General features: G+C 44.2%; 1 protein-coding gene across 2 annotated transcripts in view; it reads right to left on the bottom strand.

Annotated features, from left to right (window-relative positions):
• Positions 1 to 22,422: 22,422 nt before the first annotated feature.
• Positions 22,423 to 24,343, bottom strand: part of nell2b (neural EGFL like 2b) — a 48,984-nt gene continuing 47,063 nt past the window's right edge. For both annotated transcript variants that reach the window (XM_010887446.5, XM_010887447.5), the window contains 2 exons: positions 24,020 to 24,247; positions 22,423 to 22,932 (listed from right to left, as the gene is read on the bottom strand). In XM_010887446.5, coding sequence (XP_010885748.1) covers positions 22,891 to 22,932; positions 24,020 to 24,247 — 270 coding nt within the window. In that variant the 3' untranslated portion in view covers positions 22,423 to 22,890. The remainder of the gene's footprint in view (positions 22,933 to 24,019; positions 24,248 to 24,343) is intronic.

The raw sequence follows: 24,343 nt of genomic DNA, 5'->3' as shown, positions 1-24,343 counted from the left end.
GCCCTTTGTTCTGTTTGTCAGTAATTAGCCACTTCTATAATAGAAAGTGAAACCGGTCTGTGCCTCTGTAAGTGAGGGCAAGCCAGAGTTCTACGGTGGTCATGTAAATGGGGTAGACACACAGGTAAATATATTCAAAACAGATACGATAGAAGGGTTTGTATTTGTTTGACTGTCTGGATTAATATTACAGGCACCTCATAGGTTGTTCACTGATTTACAACCCCCAGTGTGCAGATCATCTGAACACTATATTCAATAGAAAATAGTACAAAGACAACGTATCAAATGTTCAAACGGAGACATTTCATTGTTTCTTGCTTGAAAAATAAATGCCCACTTTGAATTTGATGCCAGCAATGGGTTTCAAAAAAGTTAGGCTGAGGCAACAAAAGACTGGAAAAGTTGTGTAATGCTAAAAAAAATATACCTGGTGGAATATCACACACATTTTTTTATTTTTTTATTTACTTTTTATGCAGCGTCCTAACTTTTTGGAAAATGGGGCTGTAAATATAGGAACACATTATTTGCTCATCGTTGAATTCTGTTTTTATTTGCATTTTATGCAGCATCCCAACTTTTTTGGAAATGGGGTTGTAGTTGTTAGAAGTGATGCCCTAAAAACAAAACACTTTCAGTACAAATATATGGCCTGTATCAAATAAAAAGGTTACAAGAGACAGTTTCAACATGCCTTATGCTTCACTACTACAACACCCGTTTGTTCTGTTCACGTCATATGTTTAGAGGTTTGAACTACTGCGGCACGGAAATCCAACATCGCCTTCGCCGACCGTGTATAGTTCTGAACCAAATCCAAACCTACATGGTTTGACTGGGACCAAATCCATCCCACAGACATGTCGATTTGACCAGTGTCCACTGGCCACAGTGGGTGTAGTAGACAATGCCTCTCACACTGGATGTACAGAATCTGCCTGTCCACAGTGCATGTGCCATATGAACCGTTCCCTTCAGAGTGCACTATTTCCCACTGTGGCGAGTATAGAGTGTAAGAAACAGGGTGCCATTTGGGACGCATCCTACGGGTACTATTGTACTAGTATGTTTCCATTTACTGCGCAGGAATAAATACGTTTTGAGTCAGTCTGAGTGTTCTTCCTCTAAATCTATTACCGCTGATACCCTGTTTATCCCTCCATGTACTGTCCTCCGCCTGGCAAAAAGCTTTTAAGCTTCAGTATACAATTGTAATGGGTTAAGGGGTTGCAGCCAAGGCACGACAGCAATGACATTCCTCAGCCACTCAGAGGGGAATGAATGGTTTCAGCCTGTTCAGGTTGCCTGGATACTCGAACGTCTTGCTCAGGCCAAACACTTCAACATGCCCACAGACTGTAGTTTATCCTCCACAAAGACAGTGGAACTGAACAAGCAGGCCAGTTGCATTCATGACCGAATCGTAAAAAAAAAACAGGGTCATTACGGTTTTTCGTCCTCCCTTTTTATAATAAGGGACTGATTCAGATCCGGGACACCAGGTGAGTGTGATTCACTAATGTAAAAGGAAAAATCTGAATTGTTTTGGACCTCCACGACTGGTGTTGCAAAGCCCTGATCTAAATAGTACCAGAAACGGATGGATTCCATCCCATTGGTCCGTTGGTTGAGCCTGAGCCAGAATCCACGTGGGCAAAGCATCGTTTCTAAAACGTTTCTGTGCCTCTGGCACTTTGATTGGCATACAGATGATCCAATAGGGGATGACAGTGTATGGTACAACAACCTCCACCCTGAAATCATCTAAACAGGTCCATCTGGAACAGGGTTTGCGACTGAAGTAGTGAACTGTAGTGCAGTAGAACATTTCAGTTTGACTCATAATTTACATATTCCACAAAGCGGTGTAACAAAATTAGTGGAATCTATTTTGGCTGTGTGGTTTTGCACCAGGTATTCATTTCTTTGTTAGATATAAAGGGGCCCTACTTGTGAATAGTATAAATATTACATTTAAGCATCATCCAATAAAAAATATTGTAAGTAGTGTCAGGTGATTTCAAGAACGAGCCTGGTCTCATCAGATATTCTAGCACACGTTAGACCTGTGTTAACAGCACCAAAAGTGCAGATACTTTTCCATCAGCTCTTAGGAAACCAAAAACATTTTCACCACCAAGCAACGTTTACTGAAACAGGTGAACTCGGTCAGCAGAGGGTTAAAGTGTCTAGCCTTATGGGGCACTACGCATCAAGCACTCGGTCAGCAGAGGGTTAAAGTGTCTAGCCTTATGGGGCACTACGCATCAAGCACTCGGTCAGCAGAGGGTTAAAGTGTCTAGCCTTATGGGGCACTACGCATCAAGCACTCGGTCAGCAGAGGGTTAAAGTGTCTAGCCTTATGGGGCACTACGCATCAAGCACTCGGTCAGCAGAGGGTTAAAGTGTCTAGCCTTATGGGGCACTACGCATCAAGCACTCGGTCAGCAGAGGACTTCAGCAGTGAACTCGGTCAGCAGAGGACTACATGTTAACCTCAAAATTCAAGGTTTAATGGATCTGCTGGCTGAGTCAACCTATTTAAAAACAAGAAAAGGAACCAGGCAAGCCGAGTTCTGCTGACACGCAATTAGAAGGAATGAATGTTGTTACGGCGGCTGGACTTGATCTGCGGTTTCCTATGTGGCACATTGTCTTTAACCACTAGACTATTTTAACACCAAGTGTTGTTGAACATGATTCCTGTGTAGAGATGTAGTGTCAACGCTACACTACATTCAATCCATTAAATTTGAAAAAGATTACAGTAGATTAATAGGTAATACCTACACAGTACCTACAATGAAAACAATGACTCCAATCACTCCATGGCTGGTTTGTTTCTTTAGAAAACAATGACAGTTGAATAGCTAAACACTATGCTATGTGAACTACGCTATGTAAATTGAAATCATTCAAAATCGAGAGCGATATGTTTGTTGTTGGTGCAGTTCGTCCATCACAATATAACCATAAACAGTTTTACTTTAGGCTTACTATAATGTAGCTACTCAAGCTTGTAGCCAGCAACATTTTAGTCTAGCTATACAGTACCAATAATAAAAACAATGACTCCAGTAATTCCAGTTTGTTTCTTTAGAAAACAATGAGAGTTGAACAACCAACCACTACGCTATGTGAATAGAAATCGAGAGCAGTTTGTCCATCGCAACATAACCGTAAACAGTTTTACTTTAGGCTTACTATAATGTAGCAACTAAATAATGTAGCCATGGAAGTTTTACTCTATTCTGAACAAATCCTAATGCCTGATTTGTTTTGTCCGTGGCGAGGATCAAACACTGGTCACCCACATGGCAGTCTGTGTCTCTAACCAGTACGCTATTTAACAATGGTCAGTCACTCACTCACTAAGAGACATTCGCTCTTCTTGGCTGGCTCCGCTTACGCGATCCGTCCAAAAAAAATGTTTGCACATTGATCTGATGAGTCAGATGTTACTTCACTTTGCCGTGACGCAGAATCAGAAATATTTTTTTTTATTTCACAACAAACAAGGAATTAGTTCTGGCCCATTGATGCAACAATTTATACAAAAGGAATTAGGGAAATAAAAACAAATAAAAACAGTGGACTGAGCATTAACAAATTACTAAAAATATGTTAGGTGCAAGATTCGTCCAGTTGAGGGTTGTGTGTACATGTGGGGAGGGGTAATAGATTTGTCCCGTTGAGGGTTGTGTGTACATGTGGGGAGGGGTAATAGATTTGTCCAGTTGAGGGTTGTGTGTACATGTGGGGAGGGGTTATAGATTTGTCCAGGTGAGGGTTGTATCTGTGTGTATGTGGGGAGCGGGCTATGGTCAGTTTTGTTTCGGGAGCATGTTAATGAGGCCTACTGCTGTAGGAAAGAAACTGTTCTTGTGGCGAGAGGTTTTGGTGCTGATAGACTCAACCTCCTGCCAGAAGGGAGAGCACTGAATATTCAATTTCCATGCATTAAGTCCATTTGTGTGTTCAACCTCAAAGAAAAGTCGCAGTCTAGCCCATAATCTTAATTCGATATTCATTCGTTTTTTCTTAAGAGTGCCTGAAGTAGCTTGTCTGCTTGTCTTCAGGCTTCCTCTCTAACACAAGAATACCCTGGTCTGTTTGTCAGTGGCCCCATCAGCCCTAGTAAGTCCATTAATCAATCAATCAAATTTATTTATAAAGCCCTTTTTACATCAGCAGTTGTCACAAAGTGCTTTTACAAAACACTTGGCCTTAAACAGTAGTGTTGAATTTCAGTGGCTAGGAAAAACTCCCTAAGAAGGCTGAAATTTAGGAAGAAACCTAGAGAGGACCCAGGCTCAGAGGGGTGACCAGTCCTCTTCTGGCCGTGCCGGGTGAACATATTAAAAGTTACATTTGAATAATTAATAAATGCATGTGGGCTGAGTCCAGAGTCTATTGAAACTTAGTCCAGGTCGGAGGGGGAGGTGTCAGCACAGTGGCGGCTGAAATCGTCAGATATCCTATTGATCTGCAACACAACCAGGTGGACTTTGGACAGGGACAGCAACTGGTCTTTCAAACCAGGTACTCCGCAGGTGTGGGCCAGAACCTCATGTCCTCCTAAGTTCAAAACGGGAGGAGACTGGGAAAATTCAGAAAATGCAAGGATTTATAGTGGAGAAGGAGAACTTAGTGGTGAAGGAGAACTGACCCTACTCCCCCAGCACAATAATACAGCAGTGTAAGATCTTGGGACTGAGACAGGGGGGGGGGGTCCGGCAACACCGTGGCCCTATCTGGGGGAGGCCCCGGACAAGGCCCAACAGGCAGGAAGTCAATCCACCCTCATTGCCAAGCATCAACCAAAGGGACACCCGCCAACTGCAACCACCCTGAATGAGGGCCGAGTATTGCCAGCAGAGTACAGCCCAATGGCACAAGGGCACAACAGAGAGACAACAACTAGCCAGTGACTCCGCCCTCGAAAGGCTTTGGAGGGAGGGCATCCCAGTGGCGACGAGAGCCCACCTGGCAAGACAACAAGGGTGGACAGTAATCAAAGGAAGTGCATAATAAAGGAAACGTAGGGTACCATTTGGGTCACAACCCTTGAATTTAAAAACAACCCAGAGTGTTATTATTTTAACTGAGGGGCAGTAAAACATTATTTTTTATTAGAATTACTTTTTGTGTTGCAATGACTGTTTTCCAATGTTCCTGTTGTGTGGATTCCTCAGCCACTAGGTGGCGACAACGTCATATATTTCTATTGTTGCCGGACACTTTTTTTTTTTTATAATCCTAAACAATGGCACTGCTGAGATTGAGAATCGATTTACGTCTCAGTGTCCATATTCTAACCACAAAAAATAAAAAGATGTGTTTTATCAGTCACGTTGTAAAACACCACTCAGGACTTCAGGTAAGGTCGAAAACCTGAATAAACGTGTGTTTTTCTATGTGGGTGGGGGCTATGTATGAGGTGTAGAATACACGGTGCCAACTCCCAACACCACCTACAGCCATTCCGGTCTACTGTCATCCTTCCCTTAATAGGAAAATAAATGCACCAATTCCATGGTGCCAAAGGGTGTTTGTAGCTGCAAATTCACAGAGGCCATAACCCATAACTCAACCTGGACAGTTAGTTCTCTGAGGACAAGGGAAGGGGGGCGTCCGGGAGAGAAGGTTGACTGGACTGCACTGTGATTTACTCCACACAGGCAGAAAAGGAATATGGAGAGAAACACAGAGACAGAGGAGACAGGTGAGGAGATACAGAGAGGGAGATAGAGACAGGTAGGGAGATACAGAGAAGGAGATAGAGACAGGTAGGGAGATACAGAGAAGGAGAGAGAGACAGGTGGGGAGATACAGAGAGGGAGAGAGAGACAGGTGGGGAGATACAGAGAGGGAGAGAGAGACAGGTAGGGAGATACAGAGAGGGAGAGAGAGACAGGTGGGGAGATACAGAGAGGGAGAGAGAGACAGGTAGGGAGATACAGAGAGGGAGAGAGAGACAGGTAGGGAGATACAGAGAGGGAGAGAGAGACAGGTAGGGAGATACAGAAAGGGAGAGAGAGACAGATAGGGAGATACAGAGTGGGAGAGAGGGAAAGGTGCAGCAAAAACGTAAGTGATGAGAGAGAGAGAGAGAGAGAGAGACAGAGACAGAGATAAGAAGTGGAGTAAAGCAAGGGAGACATTGTGACACAATTATTCGGGAACATCTGGCACATCAATTGATGGCGATGATAATAATTACACTAACTGCCTCTGAAGATGGATAACGTTAAACTGCACTCAGTGTTGTTTAAGGTCATTCAGTTTTCACCAGCCCAGAGTGTTCGTAATACAGCCTCCAGTACTGTTTACCCGACTGTTGTAAATGTACGACGGTATTTGGGTATGAACCAACAATGTGCTGTCTAGCAGTCACCTACGAAGACTAGAAAAATATAAATGTGGGATTGATGCGCACTCAGATGCTAGACACATGCACGCAAAACTGGACTGGCGTTTCTCTCTTTTATCACTGTGGGGAGATTGAAGGAAGAAAAAAAAACGCCTGTGATTGTGTGTCCATCTGTTGCAACACTTTCCCTGGAACGGGTTTAGAGAGAAAGCAGTCTGTCCGCGTCGTGTCGATCCGCTTATTTCCACATTAACAGATGGAGGGACGGACTAGCTGACTGTCCGCTAAACACATTTTATGACCTTTCAAGCAATTGAGGGGACAGAGTCGACAATCGGACAATCTGTGAAGCAAATTGTTACTTTTGTAATTAGTTCTGGTCAACTAAACAAGACACCAAATCATGCAGAATTGGGTAATTATTGTACTGTATTTAGCATCAATTATCATATCGTCAGACAGACATCATACACACAGTGGACACAGAACTTGATTGTTTCTCTGAGAAAGCAAACTGGGGTAAAACGCATGCATGCTTGAACCAAAACATAAAGACACACACACACACACACACTCCAAAATGCTCAAACATTTTCTCAAAAAATTATTTCACACGCCTAGGGAGCCTGTTATGTATTCAGATGGGTTCACATTGTGGCCGAATACATCTCCTGCTCCATCAGAGAAGATATTTCCTTTCCTAATTTGATTCTCCAACTCAAAACCACAGGTCGCGAATGTCTCCCGGATACAGCTGACAGATCAAACTTCCCTGGGAGAATAGAGCAGAGCTTGCCCTGAATAGCAATTACGGTGGCTCTGCCCAACAGTGATTCTGGAGACACTAATCCCCTGTACAAATGAGTGTGAAAAGGACAAAGGGGAGGTAGTTGGGTGCTGTGCTCGCCATGCTTTTGTTAAAGACGTGTTTGATCCCACTCAACAGACAGAGGAAGGGGAAAAGTATTTACCTCGATTAATAGTTGGAGAAAATGATTTTCCTTCACACCTCCTTCCGTCAATTGATGATCTTTTTCCGTCACACCTCATTCTATTGATTCATATTTCCCGAGGACCTAGCGGTGCAATATTTAAACTGTGCGTCTCAATTCAAAGAGAACCAATGGATCCATTACAGTGGTGGATTGGGTTTCTCATCATCCTCCTTCATCCTCCATCATCCTCCGTCATCCTCCTCCCACTATCCTTCATTTCATCCCATTTCATTTTTCCAAATCCCTTCCCTTTTTGTCATTCAACACTATGTTCCGAATCCATACTTTCCCCATTCCTCGGGAAAGTGTTCCTTCGCCAGCTTAGATTGATTGAGGCCTTCCAGGTTGAGTGGAGCAACGGTCTCATTCAGATCAATTGCCAGTTGTCAGGGAGAACTCGCTACCACTATGACACCAATCAGTCTTTCCTGTGACCTTTCGGTGACTGAAGATGTCAATACAGAGACCGCAATTCTGTTTCATATGTGGCTTTAATATGAGCGACCTTATCATGACCCCGGATTCATTATGTTTTCAGATGCACCGCTGTGCTGTAGGTCCCTCTCGACGGTTTCGTCTGTTTTACTCTCTCTCGCAGTTTCGTGTACTCTCGCAGGACGGGCGTAACGTCCTTCAGATATGTATATGAGACTGAGAACCTGACAGACTGTAGTTGTGCTCCACTGACCCTGTTGTAAATCAAAATATAAGGTGTGTAATGTCAGGAAGTGGGCCTTGCCTGCATACCCTCCGTCACACAACCGGAGTGTAATTAAATTCACAATTCACGTGAATGAGATCCGCTGCTCCTCAGGCAGATCTTCTCCTGTAGGCTATGTGTGATGATAGTATGTATGGGCATACAGAAGGCTGCCATGAGGAAAAGAAATTATGATGTTTTTCCTTTGTTCTGGAGAGGGGGCTATGATACTGTAATCACCTCATTCGTCACTGTGGTCAGTGGACAGGCAGCAGCATCCATCACGAGAGAGAGAGAGAGAGAGGGAGAGAGAGAGGGGGAGAGAGAGGGGGAGAGAGAGAGAGAGAGGGAGAGAGGAGGAGAGGGCGATTCTCTCTAGTGTCTGCAGAGTAATGGCAAAACAGCCAGGCACCAAGCACTGGTATCACAAACCATCCTTCTTTTCTAAGGAGGGAAAATAGATAGATTTATAAATGACAGAGGGAGGCAGGAGGGCAGAAGGGAGAAGACTGGGGGTTGAAAGAGGCTGGTGTCTCTCTCTAGGGTCTACAAGCCAGATACTGTACCACAAATCATCAGTCTCAACTACAGAGAGAGAGAAAGAGAAAAAGAGAGAGCAGAAAGGAGGGAGGAGGAGTGGAAAGATAGAAGGAGAAGGAGGCCTTTCGGTGTCTGAGAAGACAAACTACAGCAGCGAGCGTCTGTAGGGTCCGGAGTCTTTAAGGCCTGGAGTCTTTACAGCCTGGAGTCTTTACAGCCTGGAGTCTTTACAGCCTGGGGTCTTTACAGCCTGGAGTCTTTACAGCCTGGGGTCTTTACAGCCTGGTTACATTGTCGGGGAAAAACCAATTGCTCCGGTTGTGCAACACGGTGTAGATGTAAAAACCCCTGAATACAACCTAAATGACTATTTATTAGTATTATTTCACACGGTTACACTGCCTACTGGCTCTTAGCGAAGCCCATGTCGCCCTGCAAACACCCGATAATCCTCAATGTTAATGACCCTGAGAGCTGAGCAGGATCTGGACTCAATCAGTATTCAATCTGCCTAATGCCTGTTTGCTTATTCAGGGACCATGGGAGTGTGACATGTCTGGGGAACGACTGTGACATATCTATGTGTGTGTGTGTGTGTGTGTGTATGCAAATCCTTGCATGTGTGTGCGTGTGTGTGTGTGTCTGGGATCTTTCTCCAGCTGACTGTGATGGTGTGTAATATCCCCATTGAAGAGGCTCGTGGTGCTGTCATCAGCATAAACCCCATGCTAATCCAGCTCTTATTTAATTAAGACCGCCTAGTTTCTTCTCATCTCATCAATCAGCCTATCAGGGGAGTATCCGATGGGGGTGGGGCTTTGGGACCGGGGGAGGGTGAGAGGAACCGGGGGGAGGTCCCAGCTGAGATGCAATTTGGTGGAAATGTGAGATGGAGGCAGGTGTGTGTCTGTGTGAGGGTGGGTTTGTTGGGGGTGGGTTGCGTACCAGTGTGTGTGTGTTTGTGTGTGTGTGTTGTTGAGAAAAGGACTGTAATCACATAAACAGGATGGTTGGGCGCGTATATTTCCAGGGAAAGGACTGAGGACATTATAGCACCTTAGTGGTATTACAGCCCTCTAACAGTGTCACACCCATTCAATATGAGCTCTCTATTCTTCTGCTTAGACCAGTTCCTTCCCTGGTGGTATTCCCTGAACAATCACTGAGATGGAGCTAGTCAATTGGAAGCAAATAAAAATACCCAGCTTTACAGTGCAATACTTCTGGCCATTCCCTAAGATTTAGTGGATTTCCTTGCAAATATTCTGCATTTTAATAATACGTATTAGATCACTTAGGGAAGCTATTTAACAATAATAAGGGACTGATCATTATTCATGACATAGGGTATCCAGAGGGTAAAGCCCCCCGAAAACATAAAAATGGTTGACGCCCTCCCCCCCCCAAGAAACATGTTTACATCACCCTCCCTAGCCTTCGGGGGAAAAAACATGACCCTCCCCATTCAAAACGAAGATTAAAATGTAAATTGAGCGCATTTGGTCTCAAAGACAAACTTTGTTCATGACTGCGACCCTTCTGGAGTTCTGCGATGCCATGAAGGTTGTTTTAATTCATCATTTTTGTAGCTTTTTCAAGGCTTTTTTCCACTATGTATTGCGCTATATCAACGATCTGGATATGCCCAGCACAAAGACTAATCGAATAGCCAATAGAAAGGTGATATAGAAATAAGGCATGTTCCGCCAGTCAGTGCGTAAATTCCAAAAGACTGACAGATTATAAAATAAAACGACCCTCCCTCGGACTGTAAACTGTAAACCCTACCCAAGACTGAAATTATAAAGCATGACCATCCCCCATTTCCCTCTGTCTCATCATGTAAAACACGATTTCTCCCTAAAAACTACGGATCTGATGCCCCAAAATGTGATCCTGTTACCAAATGTTTTGTTACGATGATACATTTTCGCTCTCAAATCAAAGAAACTTGAAATACTGCTGCCTCCTATCGGGGCGTGCCCCCTATGTTGAGAACCACTGCTATGGTGAGTAGGGGGTCTGTTGTGGAGGAAGATGCCATGCTGTGCTCCCAGTAAGGATGGATGGAAAACTGATGAAATATTGTGAATTTATTGTGGTCTCCTCAACGGCTCGATCCTGCAATGTCCATCTGCTGTTGCTTCAACAGACGGAGACCATCACAGTTTTGTGCAAGTGTTGTTTTTCTCACGTTTTTTCATCTGTCCATTTCACTCAGTCTGCCTTTCTCTCTCTCTTTCCCTCTATATTTTCTCTTTCTATGTATTTTCTCCTCTCCATTTCTCTTTCCTCTCCCCCTCTGTCCCATGTGTTGCTTGCTGATGCCTTTGGAGAGCCAGGCTAAGCCAATCCCAGCCAATCTGTCAGGAAGTGGCTATTCAGATGAGCAAGTATAGGGGTGACACCGGAATGATGCATGACATCATTTTAGATTCAGTATTCTTTTCCCCATGGGCTGGTGAAAAGGACCCAAAATCGCCTGTGGGGGAACGATTAGGACTCAAAAACCACAATAGTGCATCATTTTGATAATGAGCAGGCAGGCTGACAGTGAGTCCATGGCTGGGGATTCTCCTTACTGGACGAGATGATGGTCCCCTATTACAGTTGCATGCACTCCAATGAGATATATGGTGATTTTCTATTCTACATTCTAGTGAAAGCTGTGTGTGTGTGTGTGTGTGTGTACATGGCTTCATTTCCATATGGACAAGATGGGAGACAATAAGCGTATATGTTCCAGGGCTCACTCAGCCAACGTTCCTGTCTCTGCTATTTAAACTACCAGGCAGATTATTGTCGGAAGGCTATGGACTGCATGTTGACTGAACATGCTCCATGCATTTCGAACAGTCACAGTATAATACCGTTGTTCTGAATGAAGCCATTGAAACACGGGAGGAATGGTGAAACCCACAGAGACAATACACATCCTATCTTCAGTGCCTGTTCACTGAACACAGCTTATCTTCCTAAACAGTCAACGATTTACATTTACAGTGTGTTGTTTTGAGGTAGGAGGGTTAAAGAAGAGCAGAGTCAATGTTCAGCATATGGAACATGTATATTTATAAACCGGGTGCTTCAAATTCTGAATGTTGATTGGTTGATCGCTGTGGTATTGGAGACTACATACAACAGGTTTGACATCATAACACTTTTTACTGCTCTAATTGCCTTGGTAACCAGTTCATAAAAGCAACAATGCATCTTGGGGGTTTGTTTTATATTGCCAATATATCATGGCCAAGTGCTGCGTCCAGGAACTCTGCTGTGTGTGCTGTGTGCATAAGAACGGATCGTAGCCATAACAACACCCCCTTGTGCCTTATTGAATATATTATAGTGTATAATATATAATATATTATACTGTATAATATATTATACTACATTCTAATTCTAACATTCATATTCAACTGTGATTAAACATTTAGAACACACACATGGATCACCAATATGGAACGTTTCAGGAACATTTGATATCTGAATGTGGTTTAGGTGATCATTTGAGGTAAAAGCCAAACCTACAGATAGTTATCTCTACAGAAGCCGGGTTGGAGAGCACTGCATGCAGTAACTGGGCCACAAATCGGAGAATAATAATTTCACGAGAAAAACAACATTCACAAAAACCTGTCCACTTGCACTCTCTCTGTATTTGTCTCAGCAGCCAAGGCCCGAAATCCTGTGACTTCCGCCTGCCGTGTAAATGACCTCACTCTCCAGGTGTGTGTGATTTGTCCACCAAACAAGCTACCATCTGTCCCGGTGCTGGGAGTTATGAATCCATGTGGAATTGTAATGTGTGTTACTTGAGGGATGGATGTTTCTTGAATGATTGTGCGTGTGTGTGTGTGTGTGAGAGAGAGGTGGGAGTGATGAATGTGCACTAGCGAGCATAGAGTTTATGTAATCAATCAGACTATTTTCATTGACAGACCCTGATAACTGGCCTGGCCCTCTGTCCCCACCCGCCACCCCTCTTCTCTCCCTCTCTCGTTACTCCCTGTTCACTTTTTTCAACAACCCTTTACCTTTTCTTAATTGTACATTTTTCTCATTCTCTTTTTTCTAGTTTTTCTTTGTTTCCTTTCTCAGCATGCTGTACTCCCGCCCACTTTCTGGTTGTCTGAATGCGTTGTGAGGCCCCCTTCACTACACTACCTGACTATATGTTAATGAATCTCTGCTTGCGTTCTGCTAGCCTAGCGTGCCTTTCTGCCGCTGCACTTAGTTGATCAGGCAGCTCCACCTGAGTCCATTTAAAAGACTGGAGATGAAAGGAACAGAGTGGCGAGGGAAGAATAATTGGGAAGAAATGAATATCTCCACGGATTATGTCTGTGGAGACTGAAGATGTGACAGGACCATGAAAGGGCCATGTTAAGTCAGGAAAAAGCAGAGTGAAAAGGAAAAGACACAATCTAAACTTGTCCAAAAAAAACACTGATTTATTTTCTATTTTCTTGTCAAAGTTGTTTTGTTAGTGCGCCTTGCTGAACACTTTTCTAGTTTTGTCTGGTTTTAGCGTGATTGACAGCAGTTATCAAAAGGCAAAAGGGCACAGGAAGCTCTCACATCTGCCAGCTGTACAATGATCTGAGAACGACGTTCACTGCACAGTGTATCAAACAGTGAATGAACTAAACCTCCACCAGATCGCTCGCAGACACACACACACACGCACAAACACGCACTGGTGGTGTGTTGCAGCAGGAACCCTGCTGGGTGAAGTGTGAGAGATAGAGACACAGATTTTGTGTGGGAGAGGTGAGGAGGGAAGAGGGAATAAAGAGAGGCAGGGAGAGACAGAGGGGGGAGGGGCAGAGGGGGGAGGGGCAGAGGGGGAGGGGCAGAGGGGGGGTGGATAAATGGAGGGAGGAAAGGATAGGGGTTATCAAGATGTGTGTCATACCACAGATGCTCACCGCAGGTGGCCTATGGCTGAGGGCCTGAGCAGAGACAGAGGCGACCGGAGGAGGAAGACATGGCGTTCCTTCCGCAGTGGCCCTGTAGGTAGTTTGTCATGCCAGACGTAAACACTTCATTAACAACGCACTGGCTAATTAGTCACAGGTAGGGCCCATCTGCAGTACGAGGAACGGAGACAGAAAGACACCTGAATCAACAGAGATTAAATAGAGGGTTTGAGGAACGGAGACAGAAAGACACCTGAATCAAAAGAGATTGAAAAGAGGGTTTGAGGAACAGAGACAGAAAGACATCTGAATCAACAGAGATTGAACAGAGGGTTTGAGGAACGGAGACAGAAAGACATCTGAATCAACCGAGATTGAACAGAGGGTATGAGGAACGAAGACAGAAAGACACCTGAATCAACAGAGATTGAACAGAGGGTTTGAGGAACGGAGACAGAAAGACACCTGAATCTCAACGGCCTTGGTAATTATGGTGCCTCAGTTAAACGTTGGGAAGGAGGCAGATGAGCAAGGCAGGACTCGATTCAATGGAAATGGAGAGACCATAATCACCACCTCAGCATTCTGTTAGACTCCCACCAACAGATTGTGGCTAATCAATATCTGACAACGTAAAGCAAATCATTTGGCTTCAGTTCTGACTGTTTGAATACACAGACCGTCAACCAGCAAGGCAGCCAATAACTTGACTTGAACGGATGCACTCAGAAAAGCTGAGAAGGTCCGTTTGATATCAACACCCTTCAATATCTAAACTCCACTGGGAAATGTTTACAGAGCAGACTTTGAGAAACAAGCCCCGGTCTGTGGAGAAATACATTCTGGTCCACAACATAATGTACCGCACATACATAAAAGACACCTACTGATTTCATGCACCTTACGTAGTTCATAGAGCCATGGTCACATTGGCTGGAACTGACGACGGAATCCATCCGGATGGACCTCTATTATCTGTCGGCTGTCACCCCCCTGGCCAGTCCCGGGGCCCGGTAACGTTTGAAAAGACCGGTCCACATAGTGCAGGGGTGTCAAACCGGGTTCCACAGAGGGCCGAGTGTCTGCAGGTTTTTTGGTTTTTCCAATTAATTGGTTCCCAGATCAGACCTAAACAACCAGGTGAGGGTAGAAACTAACCAATTAGCGACCTACTTAATCAATCAAGTACCAGGTGAGAGTGAAAACCAGCAGACACTCGGCCCTCCACGGAACCGGTTTGACACCTGTGACGTGGTGGGTCAGCAGGGGTTACACCGTAGCATCTGGCCAGTAACAGAAAGGTCAAAAACCAGAACCAGGAAGCCGGAAAATGTGCACTTCTGTCCCTAATCAAGGCAGTTAAACCTAACCACTCTAGGGGAGCTCGCCACGGCATCTCCTCTCTGATTCTGAGGGGTAGGATCAAATGTGGCGGCCAGACGCTTGGGGCCTGCACGCCGCGAACAAGGCTGGTCGGGCCACGTTGATAAACTCTGAGGTGAAATATACCACACAGCTCAAAAGTGAAGCAACCGCTGACCTTCATTTTATTTCACACTCCTCTTAGTTTGTCTCTAATGTTCTCATTTACCACCCCCCCCCACCCCACCGTCCTGTCCTACATTTCCCCCCCTCAGTTAATATTCCATTTCAGCTGATCGTGTGAAAAGACAACACTGAATGTTTCATGAGTGACTGCTGGACAGCTCAGTATGTGGTGTAAATGTGTGTGTGTGCAGAAACATAAGAATCCTTCTTCTCTCTCTCTTCTGTGTGAGGGAGAAAATGGGAAAATGGCCCATCTCAATTGTTTTGCTACACTGGCTGCATAGCACATCTTGCTACCACTGAAAATGAAGGGAATGTATTTTATTCAGAGCACTACCTGGGAATGTATGTTTACCAGAGACTATGCAGCATATCTACTGTATACTCACATATACACACATTGTTGTTTATGCATTTGTTGCAATCAGGCCTAACAGGGAATCTTTAAAAGATGAAAGGAACACTGAGCAGTAAATTGCTACATAATAGAGGACCATTAAATACCCTATGAAACACTGACATTAAGGAAGAGAAAAGAGATGGAGACAGATCAATATTATGAGAGGACACGTTCCTCAAGTACTGACAGGGGTTAATGGCAGAGGTGTCTGGTTTTGGTATAACAGAAGCCCATGAATGCTGCTCCACTCTCCTTTCAACACAGGCTGTAAGACCCCGGAAAATGCCTGTTCCTTCAAACCCTGCTGCTCTCCACTTCTCCTGCTGTACGAGACAGTATGTTAATTCAAATGCCACTTATCTCCACTTCTCCTGCTGTATGAGACAGTGAATATGAAGGTTAGCAAGAGTGGATCACAGCAGACAATGGAAGAACTTGATGCTCTCACAGCATTCGTTAGCCAAGCAAGCGAGACCTTTTTATTCAGAGCGATCTACTGAAATGCTGTTGGTTGACAACTCCAGTCTAGGATTTCAACTAAAATAAACACATAACCCACTGTGTGTTCAATGTTAAGGATGGAAAGGGACATATAATCCTTTCACTTGTTCAGCAGGCCAGAATTAGAACCAGAGGCATAGTTCTTTATAGCAGAACAAAACATGTTCATGTACTTCGGGGTTCAGAGAGAGACAAAACACCAAAATGTGCTATCTAGAACTCAAAATGGTTGTCTGAATCCATTTTGAGCCCTTTCAAATAGGGTTTAAAATGGAACCCAAAATGATTTCACCTAATGTTATTTGAAGGGTTCTCCCAGAGACCACAAAAGGATGTCATTGCTGGGAAATAATTTATTTGGTTCTTAGGGGAACCATTTTGGCACCAGGTAGAACCCGTTTTGTTCTCATCCAGAGCCTGAAAACAGAAGGGTAAACAAGGATCCAAAGAGTTCTCCACGGATGTGTTTTTCCTTCCACAGGACAGAGAACCCTTTTGTTTTACACTGTAAGAAGACACCTGAAAATGTCAATGTGAACATTTTAATTTCCCTGCACTGAACAATTTGTTTTCTACATTTTCCTCCCACTCAGGTCATCCCTGTCAAGATTAACTGGGGAGGGGACATTTTAATCAACCGTTTCAATCGCTCATTTGACCGACGATTGTCTTCATTTAGCAGGATGATCTTATCCACATAAAGATCAACCAACCACATCTGAACCCCATTTGCATAAAGCCGTCTCATCTGTCATTAGAGCTGAACAGGACATTTCACTCCTAACTAACGATACATATTACATGCTAATGGCTGTACGCATCGCATCCAGGTCAGTGTGCAAGAACCTGGAGTGTGTGTGTTGTGCATGGCTGTGTGTGTGTGTGTGTGTGTGTGTCCTCTCAAGCTATATTCAGAAGCACTAGTAATGGCACGCATCCATTGTCCTTAATGAAATATAAATCACCAAGAACACATTAAATCACCTTCTCTATTCAGCAATGTGGGCCAATGGCTTCATCTGGATCACACCACTGTTGGGCAACTCCGTAACACAGGTTTCTGACACCTCCTATTCCATTTGGCTTGACGAGCGGACTCTTCTTCCAAGGCACTCCTCTACAGGCCACCTCTTGTTTTGGTCTGCGGTGAAGTCTCTCGATTGCTTGAATCGGGGCAATGCTGTGTAATGTCCTTTTTTTTTTTTTTTATTTCAACAAAAATGCGTCCACTACATGTGTATCATGTCCATATATTTGTTCTACCACCGAAGCGGACCTGACACCCAGTATGGATAGGCTAGACGCTAAGTAACTGAAAACCTAGTTTTGAACGAAATACATATTTTGAAACTGTAAACCGTACATACAACTACCACACTTTGAAATCAACCACAGTGTTTAACATGTTATTTATTTTTTTGACCAATCACAAGTGGGGCACCACAACCGATGTCCCTCATACCCCCCCCCCCGCCCACCCCCCGGTTATCTAAAATGAGCCAATCACCCGCTGCCTTTGAGGAGATAGGCCACTGCTTCTTTAAAACTGTCGGAAATGTTGTATTACAGTGATCAGTATTCCAACGACTGGGTGAAGTGTCCACACTCAATTTGGTCAATATGATCTTGCTTAGCCGGCGTTCTCACGGCAGCCCAGGTTCGCTGTACCATGAACAGCACTCGCAGGTTAGTTTACGATCTGAAGTCTTCATTCCCGCTTGGTGAGCCCAGAGTCCCACCAGTTAATAACTGTTCTTTATGCTTTCATTTAGCCCACTGCTTTATTAGCCCAGGACATGCTCTATCTATCATGACCGCAATTTCCTTTCTGTTCTCCCTTCCAGTACATTTTATTTCTCTCTTTCAACCCTCCCCCCCTACCCCAACAGAGAGAGTTAGGAGCGCCATCTCTTTGCCTCTTTCAGGAAGGCACACGAAGAGATAGATAAATAAAAAAGATGAAGGGTACGAAGGGGAGAACGAGCGAGAAATTACAAGGAGAGATGGAAGGCGAGAGAGGAGACAGAGATTGAACAAGGAGAGGGACTGAAACACGTGGAAGACAAGAGATAAAGAGAGAAGAGAAAAATGGAGATAGGCAAAAAGGGAGAGAGAAAGAGATGGAGAGATAGAGGGAGAGATACCAGTTTCATTCCGGGGAGACCTTGACTCAGTCGGCCAGGCAGTGGCATGTTGCCGTGGTATTTTCTCATTCTCTTAGTGTGCAGCTGGGTTATTGAAATCCGTGAAAGCAAATAGATTTTCCTGCTCTTTACATTTACACAATATTTCCTCATGAATGCCAACACGCACACGCACACTCGTGCACTCTCCATGTAAGGGAGAAACCCTTTGAATTCCCCAAATGTCAAGCGTGCTTGTTTTGTGCTGCTGACCTATACTGTGGTATCAGTCCAGACGAGACTGTAGAGGAGTCTGAGGTGACCTCAACGTAGATCTGTCTTAGATGTACTTTGGTGGGGGTTTTCTCTGAAGCGCTGTTCTTCTATGAAGCACGTGTTTTCTTCCTTCCTTTCATTTCCGTTCCACGTATTCGTCTGTCAGAACTGGGATCTATGTAGGTCAAGCTCTTGTATTCCGTGCAGTGGTAATTACCTCAAAAGGTGTGCATGGGGAAAACAGGCTCTCATTGTGTGCCTCTGCCGGGGTGCCTCTGTCAACCTGTGGTGGTTCTGTTCTCTGTCCATCTTAAAAAACCCTGAATTAAATTCATATCAGGCCAGTAAAAAATTTACTGGAGATACGGTTTTTGAGTAAATATGGTTAGAATACCAAAATAAATATGTTAAGGCACTGAAAAAGAATGCGACTAATCACTTCCAAAACGTAATCTTTCAGAGCCAACATTATTATTCTGATGATGCCAAGACACTGAAGAATAATTTCATTAGAAGATGTCTGGGTCCTTGAGGCTCCATATTATTGAGGGAAAGCACATGCAACAGAGAGCAGAACAATAACTTCAGACACTCTGGACTGAGCTGTTTAAATGCCAAAACAAAGGCCTCACTTCGGAGCCGGTTCTCTCCCCCATTCACCCAGCCTCTTCTCTAATCATCCAGCTCCTACATATACAAGATTACAGGACATGATATCGGTTTGAAACATAGAGATCACAGCCGCCCCTCTGTCTCCATGTGTATCTCTCACACTCTCTCTCTCTGTCTGTCTGATGACCCGATTGGTTGTATCCCCGAGGAAAGACAAAGCTCTGAGAGAAGAACGCAAAAACTATCTGTCCTCCACAGGGAATCATTCAGTACATATCAGAGAGCGAGCAAGAGGGAAAGAGAGAGGAAGAGAGGAACAGATAAAAAGAGATGAAGTGAGAGGGAGAAACTCTGTGACACATAGTGAGGGAGTTAGGGAGAGGGATGGGGGACAGGGGCGGGCAGGGGGGGGGTGCACATTTGGAAAGCTTTTTTGATCTAATCTGTGAGGATAAAAGAATAATCTGCTGTGACACACTATAGAAGAAACTTGTTTTAAATGTCTGTGTGTGGCCTGGCTAACCAAACTCCCAAAATATCTTCTGGCCAAACCCAATGAATGGGACCTGAGATAAAACACAGGGGCAAAGCAACATTTAGAAGATGAGTCATTGGCTTTGATAACCTGATTGGTCAGAGATGATCCAATCACTGATCACATCGTTTTGTACGACACCCCTTACTCTGAACTGACCTACTGTGAACAACTAGGAGTCAAAGACCGCAATGTGACGCGAATGACAGGACAGCGTAACACCTCAGCTCAAAGGACCGTGTCAGCCAGTCCGTCCGTGTCTCTGACTGGTCGACATTAGGCTCGACTACTCCTTCAAACTTTACATTATACCGAAAAAAGTTTGCACTGTTGCTTTATATGACACTTAGTCACATAAGAAAATAGCACAGACTACACCGGGCCAACATGGTCATTAATATTAACAACACTACCGGACATGAAAAGGAGTAAGTTCAAAACACAACCTTTTCAGAGGATACAGTAATCACACACGAACGCCAAATAGGGTGGTGGAATCAATGCCATCTAATCTTCTTTGACATTTAAGGAAACATCTGACGGTCTTTTAAAGGGACTGTTCTCCTGACGTATCCCCTCTACCTCCTTCCCTACACGGTCCCCATCCCGCCTGCTCTCGCGCTCTCTGCGGTGCCCAAGGACAGCATCAGCACAACAAACCCAACGGGCGATCAATAAACCCCAGGCATCTACACACCACCCGTGCTGCCTGACGTAGACAGAGGTCTGCTAGATGGGATGTGTCCCCACGTCTCTCTGTGTGTGTGTGTGTGTGTGGTGCTTCCCATCTCATCCACGGCCACACTGAACACTGGGACCCTGAGGGACTAGCTGCTGGAACCCTGTCATGGAGGCACTCGCTTTGGCGAGGAGGGCAACGAACTATTAATCCACCATACCAGCCAGTCTACAAAGCCAGCCCGGTTCCCGAGCCTGCACCTTTATACAGCGGCTTGCCTGTCAGGGTCAGAGCTTCAGCCGGGCTGGCGGTACTGTGAGGAGGGAACAACAACACACTATACAGAAACTGAAACAACTCAATGAGGGCATAACAAATGTGTCCTGACAAAAAAGACGGCACAGCAATTCGCAGGAACCAGATCCTCCTTCCCCTGGTCCGGGACCGCCTCCTTCCCCTGGTCCGGGACCGCCTCCTTCCTCTGGTCCGGGACCGCCTCCTTCCTCTGGTTCGGGACCGCCTCCTTCCCCTGGTCCGGGGGCGGTTCCGGCGGTCTATGTCACTGATTGTCTAGCCGCCACCGTCCCCCTGGTTCCATTTCAGCCTGGCTTCCCAACACCTCACAACACTGTTTTGTCTTGAACACACCACTGAGTGTCCTGTCACCAACGACAGCCAGCTGATCCCAACTTCCTATCATTACTAAGCATAAATCTGTTCCCCCTGCTCCCCTAGTCCTTGCGCATTATTGTTGAATGCACACATTGCTACGTTACGAATCAAACATATTGAAAGCTAGTTCAACTATTCTGGGACTATACCCATGTTTGTTTTTGTTATCCATATAATAGATACGGTTTCTACTTGTTCGGCGCCTACATTAAAAAGACCAAACTCTCAGTATCCTTCGCCTGACTCCTTCCTTATCTACACCACATGTTAGTGTTATTGTGTATAAAAGCAGATTCTCCAAAATCTATCAGGTTGAGTTTCATTATTTACTGCCGCTTTTTATCCAAATGACAAGAAAAGTATTTGTTTTAATTTTATTGTTTGGGAAAATATAAAAAAAATGTTTACCCTCATTGTCTATTTTTCCCATAGCGTACTGTGCTTACCCTTACCATCATAAATCAGCTATTTGAATACTAGGACAGTGCAGAAAACAATATTTACTGTCGGGGTACCCCTCCCCCATGCTACAGCCAAATGCTCCGCCACGCCCTGGGGAGTCTGTTAAGAGTCTGGACCCGACCACATTCCTGAGAACTTCCTAACGGCCAAAACGATCAAACCATCTGATTGGTTTTAAAAACCGGGTTAGCCCAGAGCCAGAATCCATATCAGTAAAGTGACATTTAATAAACGTGTAATTGGCTCTTATATCCGTTTTGAACAACAACCCTCTAGACGGTCTCAGTCCTAAACACACAGCTAAGGTTGCAGGCTAACATGTCAGGCAGCTTGTTTAAGTCATACTGGTTACTATAACGTAATTGTTAAACGCAGACCATATTTCCAGTGTCAGAAGGTTGTCCATTTCATACTCACGTGATTGGTCTCCAAAAGCAGCTTTAGACCTAATGGGTTGTATTATGGTAAAAATGCTGTGATTCAGGAAATAACAATATAAATAAGACAAAGCCGTAGCAGCTGCTATGCCAGAGGTTAGTCAGAATTAGTAATCTGATGAGAAGCTATCGCTACAGTACAGCGCGCTAATGCCCTCAGAGAAGTAATGTCGGGAGGATGGAAAGCTAACGCGTTATTAAGGCAAGCCTAGAGACAGTGCAGGATTTGAGGTTTCTGGACATTTCTGAGATTGTTCCACAAAAAACAGTGTTGTGGATTAGTGGATAAAACCAACAAATTGTTTGTTGGTCGGCTGGTCACCTGGGAAGAGTGGATGGGAAACAGAAGTAGGCCAGCCAAGACTGCCAGTTGTCAGCCGTGCTACTGAGAGATTTCCGACAAACGGAAATGTATTCCAGGATGAGTCTGAGCCTCTGTATTGAAAGGGGGGGGGGGGGGGGGCTGAAAGAGAGAGATAAAGAGAGAGAATGTCTGATGGAGAGAGAGTGAGTACAGTAGATATTACAAAGATAAATGGCATGGGGATCAGTTCACGACACGCATATTTATCATATTACAAACACAGAGCTTTTTATGCCAGCCTTCCTCTCAGCTCTTAAAAAACACAAACTGACATCACATACAGACGCAGAGAAAAAGTCCTTTATTTTATTAGCACACAATACCAAGCCATCAAATTAATTTTATCAAACCCTGAACGGATAAACAAAAGTCAAAGCTACAATACCCAACCACAAATAGTTACACTGAAAAGAAGTCAAGAAAGTAGAGAACTGATCTTTTCACAAATAACAAGGTCCTTCTATACAAAATGAAAAGTCAGCAGAATGGGTCAATACTGAGTACAGTCATGCCAGCACAGCTACTTATTTAAGTTTATTTACAGAATTAAAAAAAAGAAACATTATATTTTACATTTTGCCATCCAATAATCTGCCGATGGGTACCAAGATTAGATTGGGCTGACAGTCCATCCACGGTCTTGGTCGGGTTTTAGGTGGTATTTGGTATAAAGATGTTGATCAGAGAGGGATTCCATATTAAAGGTGAGAATGTACATAGATGCCTGTTAAACTCTTCATCAGAGACACTAAAGGCACAGCGGGTCCACTGAACAACAGACATGTCCATTCTGAAGAGACAGAGGAAAGATAAAGATATATATATATATATATATATATATATATATATATATATAAAAGGGAGAGAGTTAGAGATACAGAGAGATAGTGAGAGATAGATATATATAGAGAGAGATAACAATAGACAGATATAGAGAAATACAGATAGATAGAGATATATATAGAGAGATAGAAAGATATATATACATATACATATATACATACACACACATATATATATATATACATATATACATACACACACATATATATATATATATATATATATAGGGAGTTACAGAGATAGAAAAACAAGGTGTTAGGGAAAAAGGAGTTGTTATTCAAAGCTCCATTAAATTGTGTCTGACATTGACTTTCTTACACATTTAGCATCGTCTAAAAGGAAAACTGAATCTATTATTCAACTAACTGGGGTTTTTGTTCCAGTCAGAAAAGCTGTTTATACACTGCACCTAAGCACCTCTTTAGCCCTGGGCTGAGGGAGATTTAGGTCCTTTGCTAAGGGAGATTTAAGCCCTTGGCTAAATGATTGTTCACAGTTGCCGGTTCGAAAGTGGGCTAGGCCATTACCAACCTTAGCCCACGGCTTGCTGGCCACATCCCAAGCAGGGTTAGCCCCAGCTTTTTGGGAAGATATTTCACCTGCTGGGAAGTAGGCTACTACCATCATTGTATACTGTGTACACTGCAAAAAATTTCTTATCAAATATATTTATCTTGTTCTCAGGTAAATCTAACCATCCTTAAAATAAGGTAATTCTTTCTTAACAAGCTAAAGTTGTATTAGATAATACTGCTTGGTTTTAGAAAATATGCCTTGTAAATCAAGTAATTTGTCTTGCTCCATTTCACTTATTTCAAGGAAATATCTCCTCAAATATAGTTAAATTCTCTTGTATTTTGAAAGATTTTTTGGCAGTGCATTCACAGGGTTTGTGTCGGGTTCGGGCTTTAGATAATCCCTTAATCACATACAGCACACCGGCCGGTAAGGTAATTAGCACGGGTGACCATTCACCTGACCTGCCCGCCCCACATCTGTCTGTGTATCTGCGTGACCCTTGACCTCCGACCCACCTTGCACTGGCAGAGGGTGCACTCAGTGCCATGTTTGGTCCATGCAGCTCCGCTGAAGCGCGTCAGACCGCTCTCGTCCGTGCATGTCTTGGTGATGTCATTGTGGACGGTGTCGGCCAGGCATGGGTCAGTGACACAGCGCGGGCAGCATTCCCCCTCGGGCACCTGGGTAAATTCACAGCCTGCCAGGGGAGAGCAGGGCAGGGGCCAGCAGTCCACCTCTCCACTCTGGGACAGGTGAGAGATGAACATCAGCAGGCGCCTTCCTCTCAATGACCAAAAACACTCAGTCACTATGTACCAAAATATGGTCCATATTCTATT

This window comes from Esox lucius, chromosome 23 (genome assembly GCF_011004845.1).
Source record: "Esox lucius isolate fEsoLuc1 chromosome 23, fEsoLuc1.pri, whole genome shotgun sequence".
Taxonomy (NCBI): domain Eukaryota; kingdom Metazoa; phylum Chordata; class Actinopteri; order Esociformes; family Esocidae; genus Esox; species Esox lucius.
This window is presented reverse-complemented; position numbering and strand designations above follow the sequence as displayed.